A 20056-nucleotide genomic window follows, 5' to 3' on the forward strand; every position below is an offset into this window, starting at 1 on the left:
AGTTGGAAAGAGATTATCAAAGGGGGAGAAGTTCAGTCTAACCTCTGTTTCTTTTCTTTTAAGAATTCAGAAAGAACTTGCAGAAATTACATTAGACCCTCCTCCAAACTGTAGGTAAGTTTTACATAGATGTATTAACTTGAGATATATGTGAAAATTACACCAGGGTTTTGCCAATGGTTAGTTTGACTTTTGACATAAATGTCTGTAGTAATCTTTATAGCTGTGTTTCCCCAGTGGTAAAGAGTTTCCAGGGATTATTTAGATAGCCGAAACTATCAAATCAGAGCAACATCATTCCAATTTTAATACTTTGATTTTGGTGTCTGGCAGTAGTTGCTGTGTGTTGTTGGCAAATAGTTGTGTGTTGTGTAAAAGAGAAATTGCACAATTTTAGGCTTTCTTTTTCTTGGATGTGATTGTATGAAAGCATAATAAATTGTTGAATATTGTTTTTGAGTTTTGGTTTGGCCGTTTAGGTTCACGTCCTGAACAATTTAGCTCTTAAAACCTGTATACTGTATTTTAGCTGGTTTGTTGTTACATTACATGATTGTCTATCTCAAACTACCATATTTGATGGCGTGTAAGATGACTGGGCGTATAAGACGACCCCCCAACATTTCCACTCTAAATATAGAGTTTGTTACATTACATTACAGTACTGAAGTGCACCCGGCGTATAGGAAGACCCCCCCCCCCCACTTGGAGGCATGTTTTTCAGCGGGGGAAAGTAGTCTTATATGCCAGCAAATACTGTATATCTGCCAATTTGACATGACAGTGTTGGGAGTTTTGTCAGAATTATTCTTCAGGGATTACTCTACTCATGTACTTGTGGTAATGAGTGCTAATATTTTAGTTTAGCATTTTAATTTGGATCACTCTTAAAAATATTCTTGTGGTATATCATATCATGAAACAAGAATGCAAAAGCTTAATGAAATTAGGTAAGAGATGCCTTTTGGAATGAATTTAATAAAATACATTTGCAGTAAGAATGTATTTTACAGCCCTGGTTTCTACACAAAATATAAGTATTAACAAAATACTAGAATATGGTTATGTTGAGTTTTGGAAGTATTTTTGGAAAAACAAAAGTTAGGTTTATAGTTTAACATGAGTTCTTGTTACATGGTCACTGCTATTTTGTGTACCTTTGAGGGTAAAACCCCTTGAAAAATATGTGGATTTATTATCTTGGAGTACAGTACTAGAGCTCTGATTCAAATTATAGGGTGGAGTGGTAGGGCAGCGTGAACCTTGCTACTTCATTTCCTGTGTTTTAACACTTGGATGCTGACCGTAGCTATTTGAACTGCACCACTCTTAGCATTTTAATCTCATTTTATAAAAAGCATTGTTTGTCTAATGTATAGGCTGTTTTTCTGTGAAGCAGCAACAATGTTTAAGTGATAGTGAAATAAAGCAGTTTCAGCTCTTGTATGCCAGCTTGATAAGTTGCTTGCTAGAAGTGAGGCTAGGTTTAGGCAGTGACAAATTATAAAGAGACTTGAATACTATGATTTGCTGATACATGCTGAGAAAAAAACCATCTCCAATGTATAATATTCATTAGCCTTGTTTATAAATATATATTGTTAAGTGTTGATTTTGAGGCTCAGGATCAGTTTAATTTTAATCCCCTAGAGTTAATTTCATGAGAGTGTCGGCTTTGGGAAACAATAAATATTAGTTCTGTACTGCTGGAAGCAGATTGGGGTGGATCCTATTAGTTTATTGCAACAAAAACAAATCAAGTATTGTGACACTTGAGACTAACTGATTGATTGTGGCATAAGCTTTCATAGAGTGGAGACCGCTTACATGATGTTACTTGAGTGAAAGCTTATGCCATAATAAATTTATCAGTCTTTAAGGTGCCACAATATATTTCCTTGTTTTTTCTTGCTAAAAGCTGGAATGAAATTCCCGCACATTCTTTTTACATGGATGTACGTCACCATTTTGTTCTCTTCCCCCCCCCCACCTCTGTTCTGTTCTGTTCTTTTCCCTCCTTCCCATGGGAAATGACTTGCTATCACTGGTACAGCTTTTTATACTGGTTTCTTGCTTTTGCCAACCATGTATGGCGGTCTCAGGAAAAACAATTTACTCCTATATCCAGAAGAGAATTTCAGAAAACCAGTAAATACAGTGGTGCAAGCTGTATTAGTTTAGAAATGTATATGCCATCTCTCCAGGGAACTGGTGATGATTGTTAAGTTTATTTTTTAACTATTTGTTTGTTAAAACATCGTAATACTGCTTTTCCATGAAATTTAGGGCCCCCAAAGTCTGCAAACAATATATATTTTTAGTTATTGGTAGTACGATGTTCTACCCCCCTGCACACACGCACATAATAGTTGTTTTTGTTGTCTTCTTCCCTTTGGGGAAGGGCAGCATATATACGTTTAATAAATAAAATAAGAAAATTAATTAACCAAGAGGATAAATCAATAAATGCAAAGTCTGGTGAAAACAGAAACCATAGAGGTTAGGCAATGTTTTCTCACATCAACATATTTGGAAACTTCAAGGGCAAAATGCCACAGTTTCTTAAAAGGAGGTTGATGAGGTATGAGAGAATGTGAGTGGCTCATGATTACCTGAGAGCTTCACAGATGAGGTTTAAACACAGCTCTTTCCAATTCTATTCCAAAACTGTAACTATGAGTAGGCCTGTTGGCTTGTTACAGGAAGTGGGCGTACATCCCTCGTGTACATCTGTTTGTTAGAGCCAAAACATGTATGCATCAAAAATACAGGCACCTGGATAAATGTGGAGTTTAAATTGCATGTTGAGTTGTACATGTGTTGAATATAATGTAAGAATTATGCAATATCTGTACAAAGAATCAAAGTATATACTATACATAGATTGTAATATGTTTATTGTGACATATGAGCACCAATGGTTACTTAGAATGGTGTAAATCCACTTAGGTTGATGCCTTATAATGAGCTTACAGTTCTTTTTATTTTATAAAACATGACTGCAGTTGTTCAAGGAAGGTAGGATACACATTTCTTACTTGTCCAAATAATGCCAATTGCCACTTTGGAGTAAGGAATGAATTTTCTTCTAAACTAGATTGACTAAGGCAGGAGTAGTCAAACTGTGTCCCTCCAGATGTCCATGGACTACAAGTCCCATGAGCACCTGCAAGCATTTGCTGGCAGGGGCTCATGGGAATTGTAGTCCATGGACATCTGGAGGACCACAGTTTGACTACCCCTGGACTAAGGTATCCTGGAGGGTTTTTGCCTTTCCCAGGGTATAAAATACGAGTCATTGGGGGAGTGTGAAGGGAAATTTCCAGCATGAAGTTGTGCATTACCTTTATTATATTGAAATACACACAGTGTAAAATGTTTAGTTTCATCTATTTATTTACTTTACTTTGTTATTTACCACAAAGTCCATTATTATATTCTCTAATACTGCTCTCAGAGCAGAAAGACAAATAGTGAATCAAATCAAACTTCCATTATAATTCAACAGTTTTTTTTAATTGTTATCCGTGGAGAGTTTGCTTTGTCATTTCAAAAAGCTCCCAAAGGCCATTGTAACCTGCAGGCTGTGGAAAGCTCTACTGACAAACTCCTCTGATCTTGTAATGGAAATAACTGATTTGTAGATCCTTATGTTCAAAATTTCTAAATAGGTGGCCATTGCAGAAAAACAAGGGCTCCTGTTAGAAAATATGAATGCACATTTAAGGAATAAGTGTTTCTTATATATGTTTACCGTATTTGCCGGTGTATAAGACGACTGGGTGTATAAGTCGACCCCCCCAACATTTCTACTCAAAATATAGAGTTCGTTACATTACATTACGGTACTATGGGCCACTATGGGCAGCTATGTCTATCCCAACTGAAGTGCACCCGGAGTATAGGACGACCCCCCCATTTGGAGGCCTGTTTTTCAGGGGGGAAAAGTAGTCTTATACGCCAGCAAATACTGTAATTTAGTGTGGATCACAATAGATGTTAATTACCATGTAGATTTAAAGAACAAGAAGTTAAGAATTTTCTGTGAGGTGGATGCAAATCATGTGTCATCATGATCTGATTGAAATGATATATCCTGTTCCTATTGCAGAGGATTGTGTAGCACTTGGACCTTTGCTCACATATTTGACTTAAATGCCTAATGTGTTTCTCATTTTCAATTTAACAAAGTTCTGTTCTCAAAGGCAACTGTAAACTATCGTGCTTATTTATCTACCAGTCATTATTAGTCTTCTGCTCATCATTGATATAGTCTTTGTGCCTATTTATAAAGTTCATGTTTAATTATTATTCCAGTTTTGCCAGGGCATAGCCACAAATGATATAAGTAAACAGTGCTTTAAATCCTTTCAAAATCATTGGTCAAAAACATGAAACAAGCTGTAGGAAACATTTATACAGTAAATCAAATACTTGCAATATGTATTTATGGATTTGTTTTTCACCGTAATATGTAGAATTAAGATGTGTTAATTTCAGGACTTAAAAAGAGCAATATATATAAATATTAAATTAGTGATTTGTTCCAAGTACAATATAGACAATGCAAATTGTGTTATGTATTGTTGTGTTGCATGTTTCACATAAGTGAAGGTGTCTTTAGTGTAATCCTTAGTTTGTGTATGTGTTCACAGGAATTTAATAGGGTGATTTTCCTTGTGTTTTTGCTTTCATCAAGGTTGAAAATGATGATAGCTCAAGAATAGATTATGTTTTCATTTCCACTTAGTTGTAAAGCTTCTTTGATATGCAGTGGCACTAAAAGTCTTTTGTAATTCTTTCATTATTAAAAACAAGACATAAACAGCCCTCCAAGCAAACATAACTGAGCTAATCTAAATACAATGAATAAACAATAGTAGCTGCTCAGCAGGGTTTTCTAAATCAAATAATGGTCCTATAGATGAAAATATTTTCAAAACATAATCCCTAGACAAAAGAATTCAAAACTATCATTATGAATTAGACTTGAAAATATCTGTGCCTTTACCCTATCTGATATGGCCTCTACAGTGAGGTTAAGAAAAAAGATTGAAGATTTGAGCTAATATGCAGTCTATCTAAGCCAGGGGTAGTCAAACTGTGGCCCTCCAGATGTCCATGGACTACAATTCCCATGAGCCCCTGTCAGCAAGTGCTTGCAGGGGCTCATGGGAATTGTAGTCCATGGACATCTGGAGGGCCGCAGTTTGACTACTCCTGGTCTAAGCATTGCATTTTTGTTTCACTTCACGCATTTGTCTGAAAGTCCAGCACGATTGCATTGATATGTGTGTAATGTGATGTAAGTTGTATGTTTGGATTGATATGGTCCTTCACCTTCAAAATAGGGTGCACATTCATCACACATGTTCTCAAAAACGCTTACCTAGGGCCTGCTCTGTTATTTGTTTGAACCAGCCCTCAACCCACAACTTTCACTTTGGCTTTTACTTTGGCTTTAGCATTAAAATAAAGACCTGTTTAAAAAGGTGGTTTGTTTTAAGGCAAGCCATCAGCAACAAACAAAAATCTGTCCTCCCCTATTATACTAGAACCGTCGTAATGTCTTTGTGGTGTTTGGGTCTACTGTGATGTTGCCTATACTCGTGAAATTGGTTGCTTACCAAGTTTCCAGTGTATACTGTAATGCACCTTTGTGTGGACAAATCCATCTCAATCCCTAGTTCCTCCGTTTCTTCTGTTCTGTTGCTATAATTCCTGTTAATGAGATAAAGACATTTCTTTCTTGCTATTTCTGTCTGAAAAAGTGAGTTCTGTCTAGCAAAAGCTCATATTATACTAATGTTTTCAATCCCTTTGTTAATCACAGTCCTTTTTATGTGACCCAAATTAAAAAGGTGATTTAATTTGGGGATTCATGGATACCTTTCTCCTCTGTGTGAATGTGGCTTTTAGGGAAGAGAGTTCCTAAAGCCTTCGTTTCCAACTTGGCAGCCTTTACCCATGAAATCAAAGCCACCATCATGAGTATTAGTTATCAGGGTCAGGATTGCAGAGAAAAATGTGTTGTTTTACAAGCGTCTTTGATGATAGAACTAATTTGAGCCAAGCTCAGTATCATTTGTGCTTTCATGGGTAATAAAATTCACTCACAATGATATTCAGCATGGGCAGCTGCTGAATAGTTAAGACCAGACGGAGCTTTTGAGCTGATATGGAGGAGGGGGAAGGAGGAAAGCCTGTGAGCTTTAGAAGCTAGAAATAATTATAGCTTTTACTTCTGCCAAGCCCTCCCCCAAATATTTTTCAAAATTAGATTGATCAGGCGTCTGCTTTGTTTATAAGGCTTTCATTAAGTAAATCTTTCCCCCCAAGTGATGAAGGAACAGGGAAGATTTGTTTAGACAAACAAATGAACATTAGCCTATCACCATCTGAATAGATTTGAAAGAAGTCCTATAAAAAAGCAAATATTTGCTTTCTTTTCAGATCCCCTGGGGTGCTGTTAAATGTTTTGTTAATTCTTGTTGGAATATGCAAGATCTGTAGTATGTATGATTTAAAAGGATATGGAGCATTGGATTACATAAGCAATTAGCATATTTAGATACCTCCTAGTTTTTTCAAATATTCTCCTCATGTGTCCTGATTGGCTCAACTGGGGACTTCCTGCTCCTTTGAGCACACTTCCTCCCAGTTTGACTTCGGAGAGAAGAACAGTTAGTTATACTGATAGGACACTCTCCTCTCTCACTTTACAGAGTTGTTTCAGTTCTCAGTAAAGCTATTTATTCTTTTAAGCATCCTGTCCTTTACTCCTTTGCATATTTAAACTTTGCCAACACTTCGTTACTATCAAGTTTTAATTATCCTGAAATGTAATGCATTGCTTTCTCTTAGTTTATCAAGTAAAACTTCTTTACTGCTAAGAATTGCATGTTTTGAAATATATAAATTAAGTTTTTGAGGATTTTTCATTTGTAAACATTGCTGTTTGCATTTGTTTTAATTAAGAGTGACTTGAGTCCAGTGGAAGCTTTCTGTCCAGAATGTAATGCTCATCCCTCACTTTGCAGTCCAGAATTGTTTCTGGGAGATGGTACCCCCACCCAAAATAAATAAATAAATAAAAAAGAACGGGAGGGAAAAATCAGTGAAATCCACCCCTTTTGCATGTAAGCCAGTATATCATGGAAAACAGGAGAAACGCTCCAAAATCTGATTATTCTGTCATATGTAAAAAAGTATGCAGCATCGTGCTTTACTAGTTTATTCTGGAGACATGTTGCCTTCAGTGCTTGGGTTAAGTTAAATGTTCCCTAATTATTATTAAGATATTGCCTTAAAACAACTTCTTCACTTGTCAGCTTATTTTTTAACCAATCTACGTGTAGTGTGAGCTGACTTGTGGTGATTTAAATCACACCAACCTCCACTGATTTTAATGTTTAAAGTTCTATTGTTTTGATACTTTTTTGTGAAGCGCATACTAATTTGTTGCCCTGAAAAGGATAATCAAACAGCTTATGTTTGGGTTGTAATTTGTGTACAAATTGCTAGCAGTACTTATATATTTTTCACTTTTTCCCAGAGGTTCACAATTGGATTGCAGATCCTTTGTGTAATCATATTCTAGCACAGCTTTCTCTGTTTACCCAATGCTGTTGGCAGAGAACAATATTAACTTTCAAAAGAGGTACTCTTCTTGGTTGCATGCTTCTGCTGGGGTGGGCAAAGCTTGTCTTTCTAATTTCCCATTCTTGTGCATTTTGCCTCCATGCCTGATTCCTGCAACCTAGCATGTTCATTTGTGTTGACTGGCTGCTACACAGCTACCCAGAAAATGTAGCTTGATCCAGTAAATTCTATGCAATCAACAAACATGATGAATGCCACTGCCTGACGCCTGTGCAATGGTATCAAATGTTCAATATCGTAGCTGATTTTAAATTATTTATTTATTTATTATATTTATATACCGCCCTCCCCGGAGGCTCACCTGACTGTGATATCATTGGAGCATGTATAATCTAAGTGAGGCATGGCGTTGTGAACATGCACTGATGGTGACTACTTGGCCAGATGCTGCAGTGAATACCTTCACAGATTCAAGGTTATTTAAAATGCCTTTCATTTTGAATAGTAGACATATTGTGTAGTTCTGTTGGTGATCATATCATCATTTGACATCATTATGAGCGAGACAAGTTTAATTTCATGTACCTGTTATAAATGGCTCTTCTTATTTTCTCCTTCCTCGCCCCTCTAGTAGTGGGGGGTTGGGTGGGGTTTTTGTTCTTTTCTTATTTTACTAATTCTGTATGTGGAGAAACGGCTCTTCTTATATTCTCCTTCCTCACCGCTCTAGGAGTGGGGGGTTGGGGGGGGGGTTCCACCATGTTGGGATTGTCATGTCTTTTAACGGGAGTTTTTAATGGGGTTTTATGAAACTTGTAACCCTCCACGAGCTGACTTCGGAAGTGGCGGGGAATAAATCAAAACATAATAATAATAACAATTACAATTACAACAAAAAAAAATAGACAGCTGTCTTTACTTCTACATTTCATGGCTGAAGAGTAAGATTCCTTTGAAATGTTAAGGAGTTATAATTATTATGAGTGAATTAATGCAGCAGTTCTGTCATATATTTTTTCCCATCTCGCCTTCACATTAGAAATTATATAGAAAATTCTCCTGAATGGATAAGGAGGACAAAAAAACATCCCTGTTACAACTGGCTTGTGATCCCTGGCCCCAAACAAGCACATCAGTCCTCAACAAGGGCCAGAGCTTTTTGCGTCCTGACCCCCACCGAGTGGAACGAGCTCCCGGAAGAGATCAGGGCCCTGCCTGAACTGCCACAATTCCACAGGGCCTGCAGAAGGGAGCTCCTCCACCAGGCATTTGCCTGAGACCAACCATACCCAAATAACATCTACAGGTCCCCCTCAGGCAATCCCCTCCAAGGCCTGAACCAGTCTGACCTCTCTGGGGGACTTAGCTAAGTTACTGTTCTTGTTATATTGTTGTTGTTTATGACCATTGAAATTGTGTTGTTCATAATCACTGTCAGATTATTGTTGATGTATTTTACTATGTTATATGTTAGGCCTGGAGGATCGTTGTCCATGGGTCGGACACAACTTTGCACCTAACAACAACAGCAACAATACATGTTAGGTCGTTTCATGTGTCCCTCTGTGACGTCATATGTAAACCGCCCTGAGCTGTATGGAAGGGTGGTATAAAAATCTAATCCTTAACACTATTTGGCTCGCTTATATATTTGGGAAACAGCCTCCTAGGAGGAGACTGTCCGGGGCCCTGTCCGTCCAGGTCCACCCTGATTGACCCTCCCCCTCCAGCTCCTAGCCTCCCTCCTTGCCTGCTAGAAGCCTTATGGCTGTGGCCTCCATTTGCGCCCAGGAGGAGAGAGGCAGCGACAAGGCTTGGCAGCCCTCAGGTACGCTCCTACTGTGAGGGAGCCATGGGGCCTCCCTGTGAGCTGCAAAGCCCCATGCCGCCTCGCAGAATGCTATGCCGAACAGGTAAGCTGAGGAAGGGGCCCTTCCCCCTTCCCCTTCCCCTTCTGCCCATTTCAAAGCCCATTTTTTAAAATGGCTTTGATGCTAGTAAATAAATAAAAATAAATAATAAATATGATTGTTACAGAATAAAAATTACCGGTACATTCAGCATTCAGCTTGCTTTCTCTTTGTGACATGCTATCTAACTGCCTGTGTGTTCAGTGTAGGTGACTGTGTTCATTAGGATAAAATATTTAGAGAGGATTTGTTTTGGGGATGAATGTATTTTGGCATATATTTTCTTACGTTCCTCCAAATAACTGTGTTAATGCAGTTGTAGTTTATTAGGTGGGTTAGTGATTAGTGATGATAAAGTAGTATCCTGGTATTATTGTGGCTCCAGGTATCTCAGTTAGCTGTATTGCATTTAAATACTTTCTCTGATACTGTCAGATTCTGGTACTTTAAATGTTTTTAAATGCTTGGCTTCTGTTAATTAGCTTATTAATTGAATAACATACTGTATGACCTTAACAGCATTCTGTATTAGAGGGTTGTGTAGGGTCTTTTTGCAACAGCAGTCCCAGAGGACATTTGGCTGATTCATTAATATGCAATATCTCTTCTGACTAGGGATGGGGGAGAGCAGCATATGTTGTGCCATGTGAAAGGGCATTTCAGTTGGCTGGTTCAGAGAGGAAATGAGCCTCAGCCCTGCTGCTTGTTGAACAGTTACTACCAGGACTATTGGTGGGTGATGGCTATTTTGTTCAGCTGCCTTATGGCCCTGCTTTTGCTGGGGCACTGATAGAGTGCTTTAAGGCTGACAGCTTTGGGACAAAAACTATAATTAGCACGCTCTAATTTATTTGTGCTTTCCAACAAATAAAATAACATCTGTCATTCATATTTTTGATAGTGCCTTGCTTGCTTCACTGCCATATCTCATTCACAGAAATGTCCTGTTGGTAGCAGCAGGCATGGCAAAACACATTACCGAAATGAAGGAGTAATATGAAAATAGTTGTCAACATTTTCAAAACTTATTATCGAGGCTGGATTAAAGGTGTGAAACTTTTATAGATTTATTTGCATTTTCTTCAGTTTATTGCTTGTCTGTTAAATGGGGTTAAGCATTTACTCATTGGGAAGATTAAGTGATCTAAATGTGCACGAGTCAAAAATTAGCTAAGTGTGCATACAATGTATATATAATATAAAAGGAACACATGCATTTTATTTACTGATATATAATTTGATGCAGACAAATTATATGTTTATATTTTTATACAGTTTCTGATTTAAATAAAGTAATTAAGTTGTCTTCCTAAGCACTATGCTGATTCTTTGTTAATGATTTTTCTTTTTATCTACACTTGATGGTATTTGCTTGAATCTTTACTGATTTAATGCCTCACTAATGAATTGATCTTAGACTATTGCCTCTTTGGAAATTGTTTCAGATTTTTCCAGTATTTTCAGTGCTGCTTTAATCTATTTTATAGTTTTTGTTTGTTTGTTTTTACCAATTTGTGTTCTTCTCATTGTTGTGTAACATTTTTATTTATGTAAGCCATCCTGAGAAACAATTTAGGTAAAAATATATTTTTAATTATATTTCCAGATGATTGGGTTGGCAGAAACCCACACTTCCACATTCATATAATTCTATGCAGTCTGTCATGCTAGTAGATAGTTTTCAAAAAAGTTATACAATGCTAGTTGTGTTGTTTTGAATCTCGGGGTTACATCATATACAATTTCCAATATTAATTTGGAATGTTTAAGTAATAGTTGATTGATTGCATTTGTATACCACCCTCCCATAAGACTCAGGGCAGTTCACATAGAACGTAACAGAACAATACATCGAACTAATTGATCATAATGAATAGTAGCAATAATAACAATTAACAGAGAAAACTTTCCGTATATAGCAATCTAACAGGCCCATGATTGGTACAATCAGTCACATAGGTTCAGGGAGGAAGGATCGTGGCCCAGTAGCTGTATTTTGGGTCGGCCTCAACCAAATACCGGTAGAAAAACACCCCCTTTTACAGGCCCTGCAAAACTGTTTTAGCTCTGTCAGGGCCCTGATCTTCTCTGGGAGCTTGTTCTACCAGGTGGGGGCCAGGACAGAAAAGGCAGACTTCCTTGGGTCCAGGGATCATTAGCCGCTTCGAGGTGGTGGAGCGTAGACAGCTCCTTGGATGTATAGACTGAGGACTGAGCTTCAGATGATTCTGCTTAAGCCACCTTGTCACTGCTTCCAGGCAGCTGGCTAATGCTTCTATGGGAGAGTTAAGGTGGTCGGTCATCCATCAGGAGGAAGAGCTGGGTATCATCCACATATTGGTGACAACGCAGCCCAAACCTCTGTACCATTTGGGCAAAAAGTAATTTTTTTTCTGAAACATTTAAATTTAATCAGAGGTGGCAGCATTGTTCCACCTGCTATTACCCTGGAGGGTTTCTCCTTCTATAGGAAAATTATAATGCCTCGGGGTTCTACTTTAGGCTTGAAAATTGTTGGATTTTTTATGTATTTGGAGTTGCATGTTTGTTGCTCTTCATTGTGTTTGTAAGTAACTATTGACATGTTGGCATAGCGTATGTAAATTTTAATGTATTCTATTATTATACAAATTCCGATATAATATCTATGGATTTTATAATTTATGTGGAGGTTAAATTTACTCTTTTATCTTGGGAATATTTGGATATTTGCTCCAAAATAGTTGATAAATATTATCCTATGTCCTCAAGAGCTAAATTATTACAAACTAGTAGCAAGGCCTGTTCTCAAAATGAGACATAGAACAGGGCAACTGAACTCAACAGCTAGGCCACAACTCTAAGCAGGAGCCCTTTGCCCTCTGCCCTGCATCCTTTCTCCTGCACAGCAAGGGGAGACAAGTGGTGAGCTGGATTGGACAGTTCCCCTCCCCTTGATCTCTCCCAGCAGTCAGGAGACTTGGGTGCATGGTGCACCCAATGAAGAATGTGGCTGAATGTCCTTCCCTGCCCCTGAACTTTTGCCACGGCCAGGATGCTTGGTCATGCAGCAGAGCTGCATAGAGAATGGCCAGATGGCCTTTCCTGCCCTCCCAGCTGCTGGGAATGTTGGGCAATGTGGTTGGATAACTATCCCCAGTTCCCGGGCTTACCTCCTGGCTGCTCCTTCCTCATGTCAAATCCCAGGAAACAGCATGGAGTAGTAGTAGTAGTAGGAAAAGCTGGTGATTAGGAAAGAACCTCTGATTGGCTCTCAATCAGGGACTGCCATTACCCTTTTGAGGGGATGGCCCCCAGTGAGGGACAATCAGATGCTCGGCATGTCATCTGAAGGACAGTAAAGTTTTTATGTAGTATGATAATGATATATAAAGCCTGCCTTGTCAATCACATTTTTAAAAGTGAAATTTGTTTCTGATCATAGACAATAAATATATGTCTAATACATCTACTTTTTAAGGCTAAATTTGCTAATGAAGGTTAATACAATCTTTGAAAGTCTGTCCAAGAATCAAAAAGAGGCTTAAACTTCTCTGTGCATTGTCAAAGGCTTTCACAGCCAGAGTTGTGGGTTTTTCAGTCTGTCTGTAGTCAGAGCATGGCTACACAACCCAGAAACCCACAACCATTAGTTATGCTTTTCTGTTTTGCTATGAAATGCTTTTGTATGAATTATTGTTCTTTTATTAAGATAGCATTTGATATTACATCATGAGTGATTTTTTTCCTTAGCCAACAACATGGAAAAAGGCCAGACTGCAGTTGCATAATCAACCATGTACTATTTATTTGTTACCTCCCAGAACTGAGCCAGTGTTTCAAAGAGAAAGCATGCAGAGACGATTAGTAAATGCACAGCACTACTGTGAAATAGGCTACTTGGCCGTAGTTGATGTATTCATATTCGTACTTATGCATACTTGCATTTTTTTAGTGTTGAGAGCACTAGTAATGTTTAATTTTAGTCAGCATTTCCAATGCAGTGCTATAAAGTAATGATTTTAATATACCAATGATTGTGTTATGCAGGTATAATGAATGCCATCTGGTATTTTCTTTTAGATTGCTTAGAGCTTTATGCAAATATATCTGATACTACAAAGAACTGAAATTGTCTGCTTTAGAGACTTGTTTTAACAATTTAAAATGTTATGTATGCATTTTAGTTATTGTCCACATTGCAACAATTCAGCAGAATTTCATGCCCCTTTTGATGCTTACAAGGCCTATTGTTTGCAGTAAAGGAATTATTTGTAAAGTGCACAAAAGAAATAATACATGGTTAAAATATTATGCAACCAATACATATACACATATTTCGTATATGTAGTTTCTGGTTGCTTTTCTATTGAAGCAGCAGCACTCCTTAGTTGCTCTGAGGACCATGTATGGAAGCTTCATGCATATCAATTTTTTGTTTGTTAATAAGGGTGGGGTATAAACATGATCTTAGACACTTTTGTGATGACACTTATTTAGCTACTTATTCTTAGTATGATGACAAAGGCCAGTAAATGTAATTTGTTATAAAATAATGTCAACATGGGACAGTTATTTCAAATGTTGAAGTGATATTTTTAATTACAGGAGACTAGAACGTTTATCAAATTAATTCAGGTGATTTTTGAGAAAGAGAATGCAGCCAGGGCAAATGGTATGCTGAGCAATTTCCTGGGTTAACACAGTGTGAAGATACCACGTGCTTTCTCTTCTGCAGTGGGAAAGATTTTTGCAAAAGCCCTGGAGCATAGCTTTCTGTTCTAGTCATGCTTTCTGGATAATTTAATTCAGACATGAAGCTAATAACATTTTTAATACAATTGTGTGTATTAAATAGTATTCACACTTTAGCCTTTGTGTGTGGGAACTGATCTAATGCAGACTGTGAACACAGTGGCAAAACCTTCAGTAACCCTTTTATATGCTTTGTGCTATAGAGTGAGAAAGCTGATTCTTTTAATCAGCTATGGTTGAACTGTATGATAGCAGAACTCTAAGAGCATGATTCAGCCAAAGTTAAGTGTGCTTACTGTAATGGAGTACTTATGCACATGCTTAAATAGAGCATATTATCAATTACAAAACACAGAAACTATGAATGGTATTATAAAACTGATTTGTTAGATAAGATATTCCAACCATATCTACTGCTTGTCATTTTTATACATAATTAGATTAGATATTAATACTAACGCTAGTAATATATAGCCCTGTAAGTTTACAATAGGAAAAATAGTGACTACCAGTTCTTCAAAGTCCAAAACCATAGCTCCTGTTTTCTCTTTCCCATTTTGGTTTAGTGGTTAGGAGTGTGGACTTCTAATATGGCACATATAGCCAGCTGGGTGACGTTGGGCTTGCCTCGGCACTGATAAAAATGTTCTGACTGGGCAGTGATATCAGGGTTCTCTCAGCCTCACCGACCTCACAAGGTGTCTGTTGTGGGGAGAGGAAAAGGAAGGTGACTGTAAGCCGCTTTGAGCCTCCTTCGGGTAGAGAAAAGCGGCATATAAGAACCAACTCTTCTTCTTCTTGTTCTTCTTTTTCTCATTAGACTGTACTGGTCTTCTGAACCACTGATTTTCTACTCCTTTATTACATAACAAAAACCTTGCAAAATTCAGAAATGCAATCTGTTAAAAGGTTTATAAACTTTCAATAATTCTTAGTTATATTTAAATATATTAAATCATTCTTCGATATAAATATAAAAATTCTACCACTGTAACACTAAAAAATCTTTAGACTATGATTCTGCATTGAGAATCTCAAGAGTATAGAATGGGCTGTTATTGAGCTTTTCATTATCATGCTATTTTCCCCAGTTTACTGTTACAGAAAACATTGGTGTTCAGGAAAGGAATTTCTACTCTTTATTTGGGGAAGGGATTTAATATTATATTTTTTAGCTTTTCAGATTTTTCTGCAAACTGGGAAAGATCCTCCAAGTCAGTAAAACTAGCTGATTTATGTTACTGTGTCCCTAATCCACAGATTTAAGTAACCACAGATTAGGGCACACTTAAGGGAATGTATATATTCACTGACAAGCACTCAGGAGAGCCTGATCTCATCAGATTTCAGAAGGTAAGAAGGGTTGGCCCTGGTTAGTTCTTGGATGGGAGACTATCAAGGAAGTTGCTGTGCAGAGGGAGGCAATGGTAAACCATCTATGTTCATTTTTGCCTTAAACTCTAGGAGATTAGTGTGAATCCAGCTGTTATTTGACAGCTCAAGGTGTATGCATTTGGATTTACCTGTGCAGAAAATATACCTGAAATACCTTATGGCTCTTTTTTTCCCCAGGTATATTTCAGTATCCCAAAGATGTGCAGGATTTTTTGAGAAAACTAAAACAAAATTCCTGAAAAAATCCTGGATATATTTGGGAATTACCAGGTAGATCTGAAAAACAGCAGAGAAGGCTGGAACAGAACAATTTTGCTTGTCAGCTGTTTGTCAGGCTTCTGTTGCAGTCCCTTTAAACTTTAAAGGGATTACAGAAGACAGCCCAAGGATCAGATGTGCTGTTGGGGTACTGTTTTTGTTTCCCACTGGCACAGCTTCAGGCTAGGGAACAGAGTAACTATGCAAAGCCCTTTAAGATCAGTTATGTGCTGGTTATAGGAAAGGTCTGAATGCTTTGGAAGTAGGGGGAAAGAAGTTCGAGGGGAGGTATATTTAAATGAAAGTAGCATACCAGTCAAGATCTGGGACATGTCTGGGAGAAGTCCTGTTCAATGAGGAGTTCTGATTGGTCCTTAGAGATTTGATTGGCTGTGCAGATTTAAATCATGTTTCAGTGGCTCTGCCTCCCCAGACGGTTTTGGTCTCTCTCTCTTTACCAATATATTTTATAGTACCCCTTCTTACAGTCAAACTTTGTTTGTCTGTTTATCTTTGTCTCCTGTAGCAGCTGCTTTGTAGTTGACTCCACATCCTGTGGCAGTATTTTCCAACTTATAAGGGGAGCATATGTCACAATATAATGCTGAGATTCCAAAATTTTCAAATAATTTTCTAAATACTTTATACTTATTTGACACCTTTTTCATTTTTGGAGTACTATAACCTGGGAAACAGCACAATCCTGAGAGCACTTCTTTGGGAGTAAGAACGCTTTTATGGGAGTAAGCAAGCACCACCAAAAAGACCCGATGGCTGAACTGTAAATCAGTTTCTAGATAAACAGCCGTGTTTGTTCACTGGAAATGAAGCATAATTTTTTTTTTCTCAAATGCAACTAGATTTGACACTAATGCATATTTCTCAGTAGCTGCCTCAGTTAAAATAGTCTGTTCCAACATGAAGCGTTTCTCTCATAGTGATTTATTTAAGATTTGCCTATTTCAGGATTTCATGCTTGTTATTGTATTGATGCACATTAGTGATAATTCAAGCATTGTAAACACCTTACATTTCAATGTAAGAAACATTATTGAAGCTATAATTTAAATTAAGATAGTAGTGTCTACATGACAGCCATGTTAACCTAATGCAGGCGTGGAGTTGGGCTCAAAAGATTCCATCCTAACAATTCTTCTGATACAAGGAGCCTTCCTGCAATGGAAGATTGCTTACGCAAGTGGAAACCTCCATCATTTGGTTCTGAATCCCCATGGTTCTGAATCATGAAAAAATAGTATTAATAACTATTTTTTCATGATTCAGAACCATGGGGATTCTGTCTGTCTGTCTATGGTGCTTATGCCGCAGTCTCACAGCTATACCAAACACAAATGGATAAAAGCTGCCTGTCCTTCCTAAAAGCAAGAACCAAGTGACAAGTGCTTAGGTAAAGTGATGAAATGAATTTAGCCCTCTCTTCCTCTCCTTCTGCAGAAAGGCTAGCCATTGATTGAATTTATGCTGCAGAGGTCTTATTTCTTTCAAACATACATGTTTTACACTTACAACTTGCTACTTACCTCCTTGTTACTAATTTGAGCTCCTGAATACAACTATTCTCTTAAGAGCTTTCAACTTCTATAGGACTGAGACTCAGGAATTAATTATTATGTCTTTATTTAATGATACAATACTAACAGAAAGAAAAGAAAGCAGTCTTCAAGTATTTAAAAGGCTGCCCTGTAGAGCAGTGGTCCCCAACCTTTATTAGGCTGGGGACCGGCAGGGCATCAAGCCGCGCCCGCGGGGACCGCGCCCCGGCCCTGATTCCCTCTCCCCGCCCTCCCCGCAGTAAGAAGCTTCCCGGGCCGCAAGCTTGCGGCCTGGGAAGTTTTTTACGGCGGGGAGAGGGAGCCGCGGCCTGGCGCCATGGCCTTGGCGGCCCGGCGCCGGGCCGCGGCCCGCAGGTTGGGGACCACTGATATAGAGGATGAAGCAGATTTGTTCTCTCGTTTCCCCGGTGGGACGGACCAGAACCACTGAAATTAAATTAATTTGAATGAAATTCCGTCTGAACATCAATAAGAAGTCCCTGACAGAGAGGTTTCTCAGTGGAACAGGCTTCCTCGGGAGGTGGTGGGTTTTCCATCTTTGGAAATTTTTAAGCAGAGGCTGGATAGCCATCTGATGGAGAGGCTGATTCTGTGACAGTTCAAGGGGGTGGCAGGTTACAGTGGATGTGTGATAGGGTTGTGAGTACATTCAAATGAGCAACCGTGTTGGTCTGAAGTAGCACAGTAAAATCAGAGCCCAGTAGTACCTTATGTATTCCCACTGTCATGATGGTCAGTTCATAGTCTGAGGAAGAGTGCTTGCACTCAAAAGTTCACGGCTTGAATAAATCTTTGTTGGTCTTAAAGGTGCTACTGGACTCTGATTTTAGGGTTGTGAGTGTCCTGCATAGTTCAGGGGGTTGGACTTGATGACCCAAGAGTCCCTTCAAATTCTTATTATTTTATGATGCTAGTATATGATTCTATATTTTTGCAAGATTGATATAGACCCAACACAAAAATTATAGGCTCTGCATTTGACTTTAAAGTGCCACCAAAGTATTCTTGGAATATTATGCAAGAAAAATGTTGTCAGTATATGAACCCTGACTTACATATCTGTTTCTTTCATTTATAAGAGAATTTTCCAAGCTGAAAGCGGAAAGTCACTGTATCCATTGTAATTTATTGGATAATTCTTTCTCTGGAAAGCATGATTGTTTGCACAAGAATGATACTGGCTCAACTGTGTTCACACAATGCAGGTTCATTGTGTTGGCTGTCATTCCTGGCACACACAACTCATTATAATGTGAAAAGAAAACTTCACAGAAAAAGAATACTGGATGACATGCTGCCACTGGCAACATATATAATTCTGAAAATATAGACTCGGTTTTTAGAAAGTTGCACACAAAATCATAAAATAGGATTTAGCAGCTGTAGCTGTCACTTCTTATAAAGCCTCACTGAATTATACCAAAGTAATATATGGAAGCATTGATCAATTGCTTGTTGAAGTGTGTGATTATTAAATTTCCAGCTTAGATTATTCATTAAATGCTGTGCAAAATGAATATATTGAACATTTACAAAACTCCTCACAGCCTTAAAATTTCAATGTATATAATTATAAATTATCTAATTCAGTTTACTTTTAAAAAGCAGGTTTTATTCATTATATGGGAAAGAATAATGTTCTGTTGATTGAATGATTGTTTCCTTAAATCAGAAATTTAAGAGGCTAAATAATTCTTTTTGTATCCTAATTAAACAAATAATATGTAAAGTAGTTAAATGTCGGAAGTATGGATTTGTTTCTACAAATTATTCTTTCATTTTAAGAAAATTATATTTGTTTGGAGATATAATTGGAAACTGTTTCTTAGGAGCTGTTTCTTAGGAGAAAACTAATTAATACAGATCATTTTACAAGTTGTTATAAAGTATTCCTAAGGCAATATTGATGTATTTTCAAAATTAAGTTAAACTGTTGACCATAATATTAGCATAAAAAATCAAGGGGAATTGATGAGAGTACAACCTCTGAACGAAAACTGCTTTTTTACTGATCTCACATGATTTGTTTTGCTACTAAGTAGAAGGTCTCATGATTAATACCTGGCGATGCTCAGGCCAAGCAGAGGACAAAGTGAGCCCAGCTGGTATTCTGCTGCTGCTAGCATGCAGGATCTTCCCAGTTTCCTTAGCTGTCATACTTTAATGCTTCAATCCCTGCCCACTATTCCAAAATACAGATAACTAGCTTGTTGGATAGAAATTTGGTTTTATCCACATTTATTTGTAAGCCATAAGACTGAGTGATGCAGGCAGTGCCATAGAGCAGTGGTCCCCAACCGCTGGAACACGAAGGCCTCAGCACCAGGCCGCGTTTCCCTCTCCCCCCCCCCACAGTGAGAAACCTTCCAAGCCGCAAGCAAATCGGTGAAAGTGCCACACATGAACGTTTGCGGCCACGCAAGGTGCAAACGCGCATGCGCGAAATTGCCATGCATGCGCGATATCCGGATCGCCCCCACCAGTCCAGGGCCTGAAAAAGGTTGCGGACCACTGCCATAGAGGACGTTAGTAGCCTCTGCATCTGTATTGGCAAATATGGCACTATCATCTGCAAACATTAGA

General features: G+C 38.1%; 1 protein-coding gene across 2 annotated transcripts in view; it reads left to right on the plus strand.

The window, feature by feature from the left end:
* LOC143820374 (ubiquitin-conjugating enzyme E2 E2) overlaps nt 1-20056 on the plus strand; it is a 117020-nt gene that overhangs the window by 17824 nt on the left and 79140 nt on the right. Inside the window, exon 3 of one of the 2 annotated variants that reach the window (XM_077303073.1) lies at nt 64-114. The exons of the other annotated variant lie outside the window; for it this stretch is intronic. Within the exon in view, the coding sequence (XP_077159188.1) occupies nt 64-114 (51 nt within the window). The remainder of the gene's footprint in view (nt 1-63; nt 115-20056) is intronic. 2 annotated transcript variants of the gene reach the window in all.

This window comes from Paroedura picta, chromosome 11, assembly GCF_049243985.1.
Source record: "Paroedura picta isolate Pp20150507F chromosome 11, Ppicta_v3.0, whole genome shotgun sequence".
Taxonomy (NCBI): Eukaryota; Metazoa; Chordata; class Lepidosauria; order Squamata; family Gekkonidae; genus Paroedura; species Paroedura picta.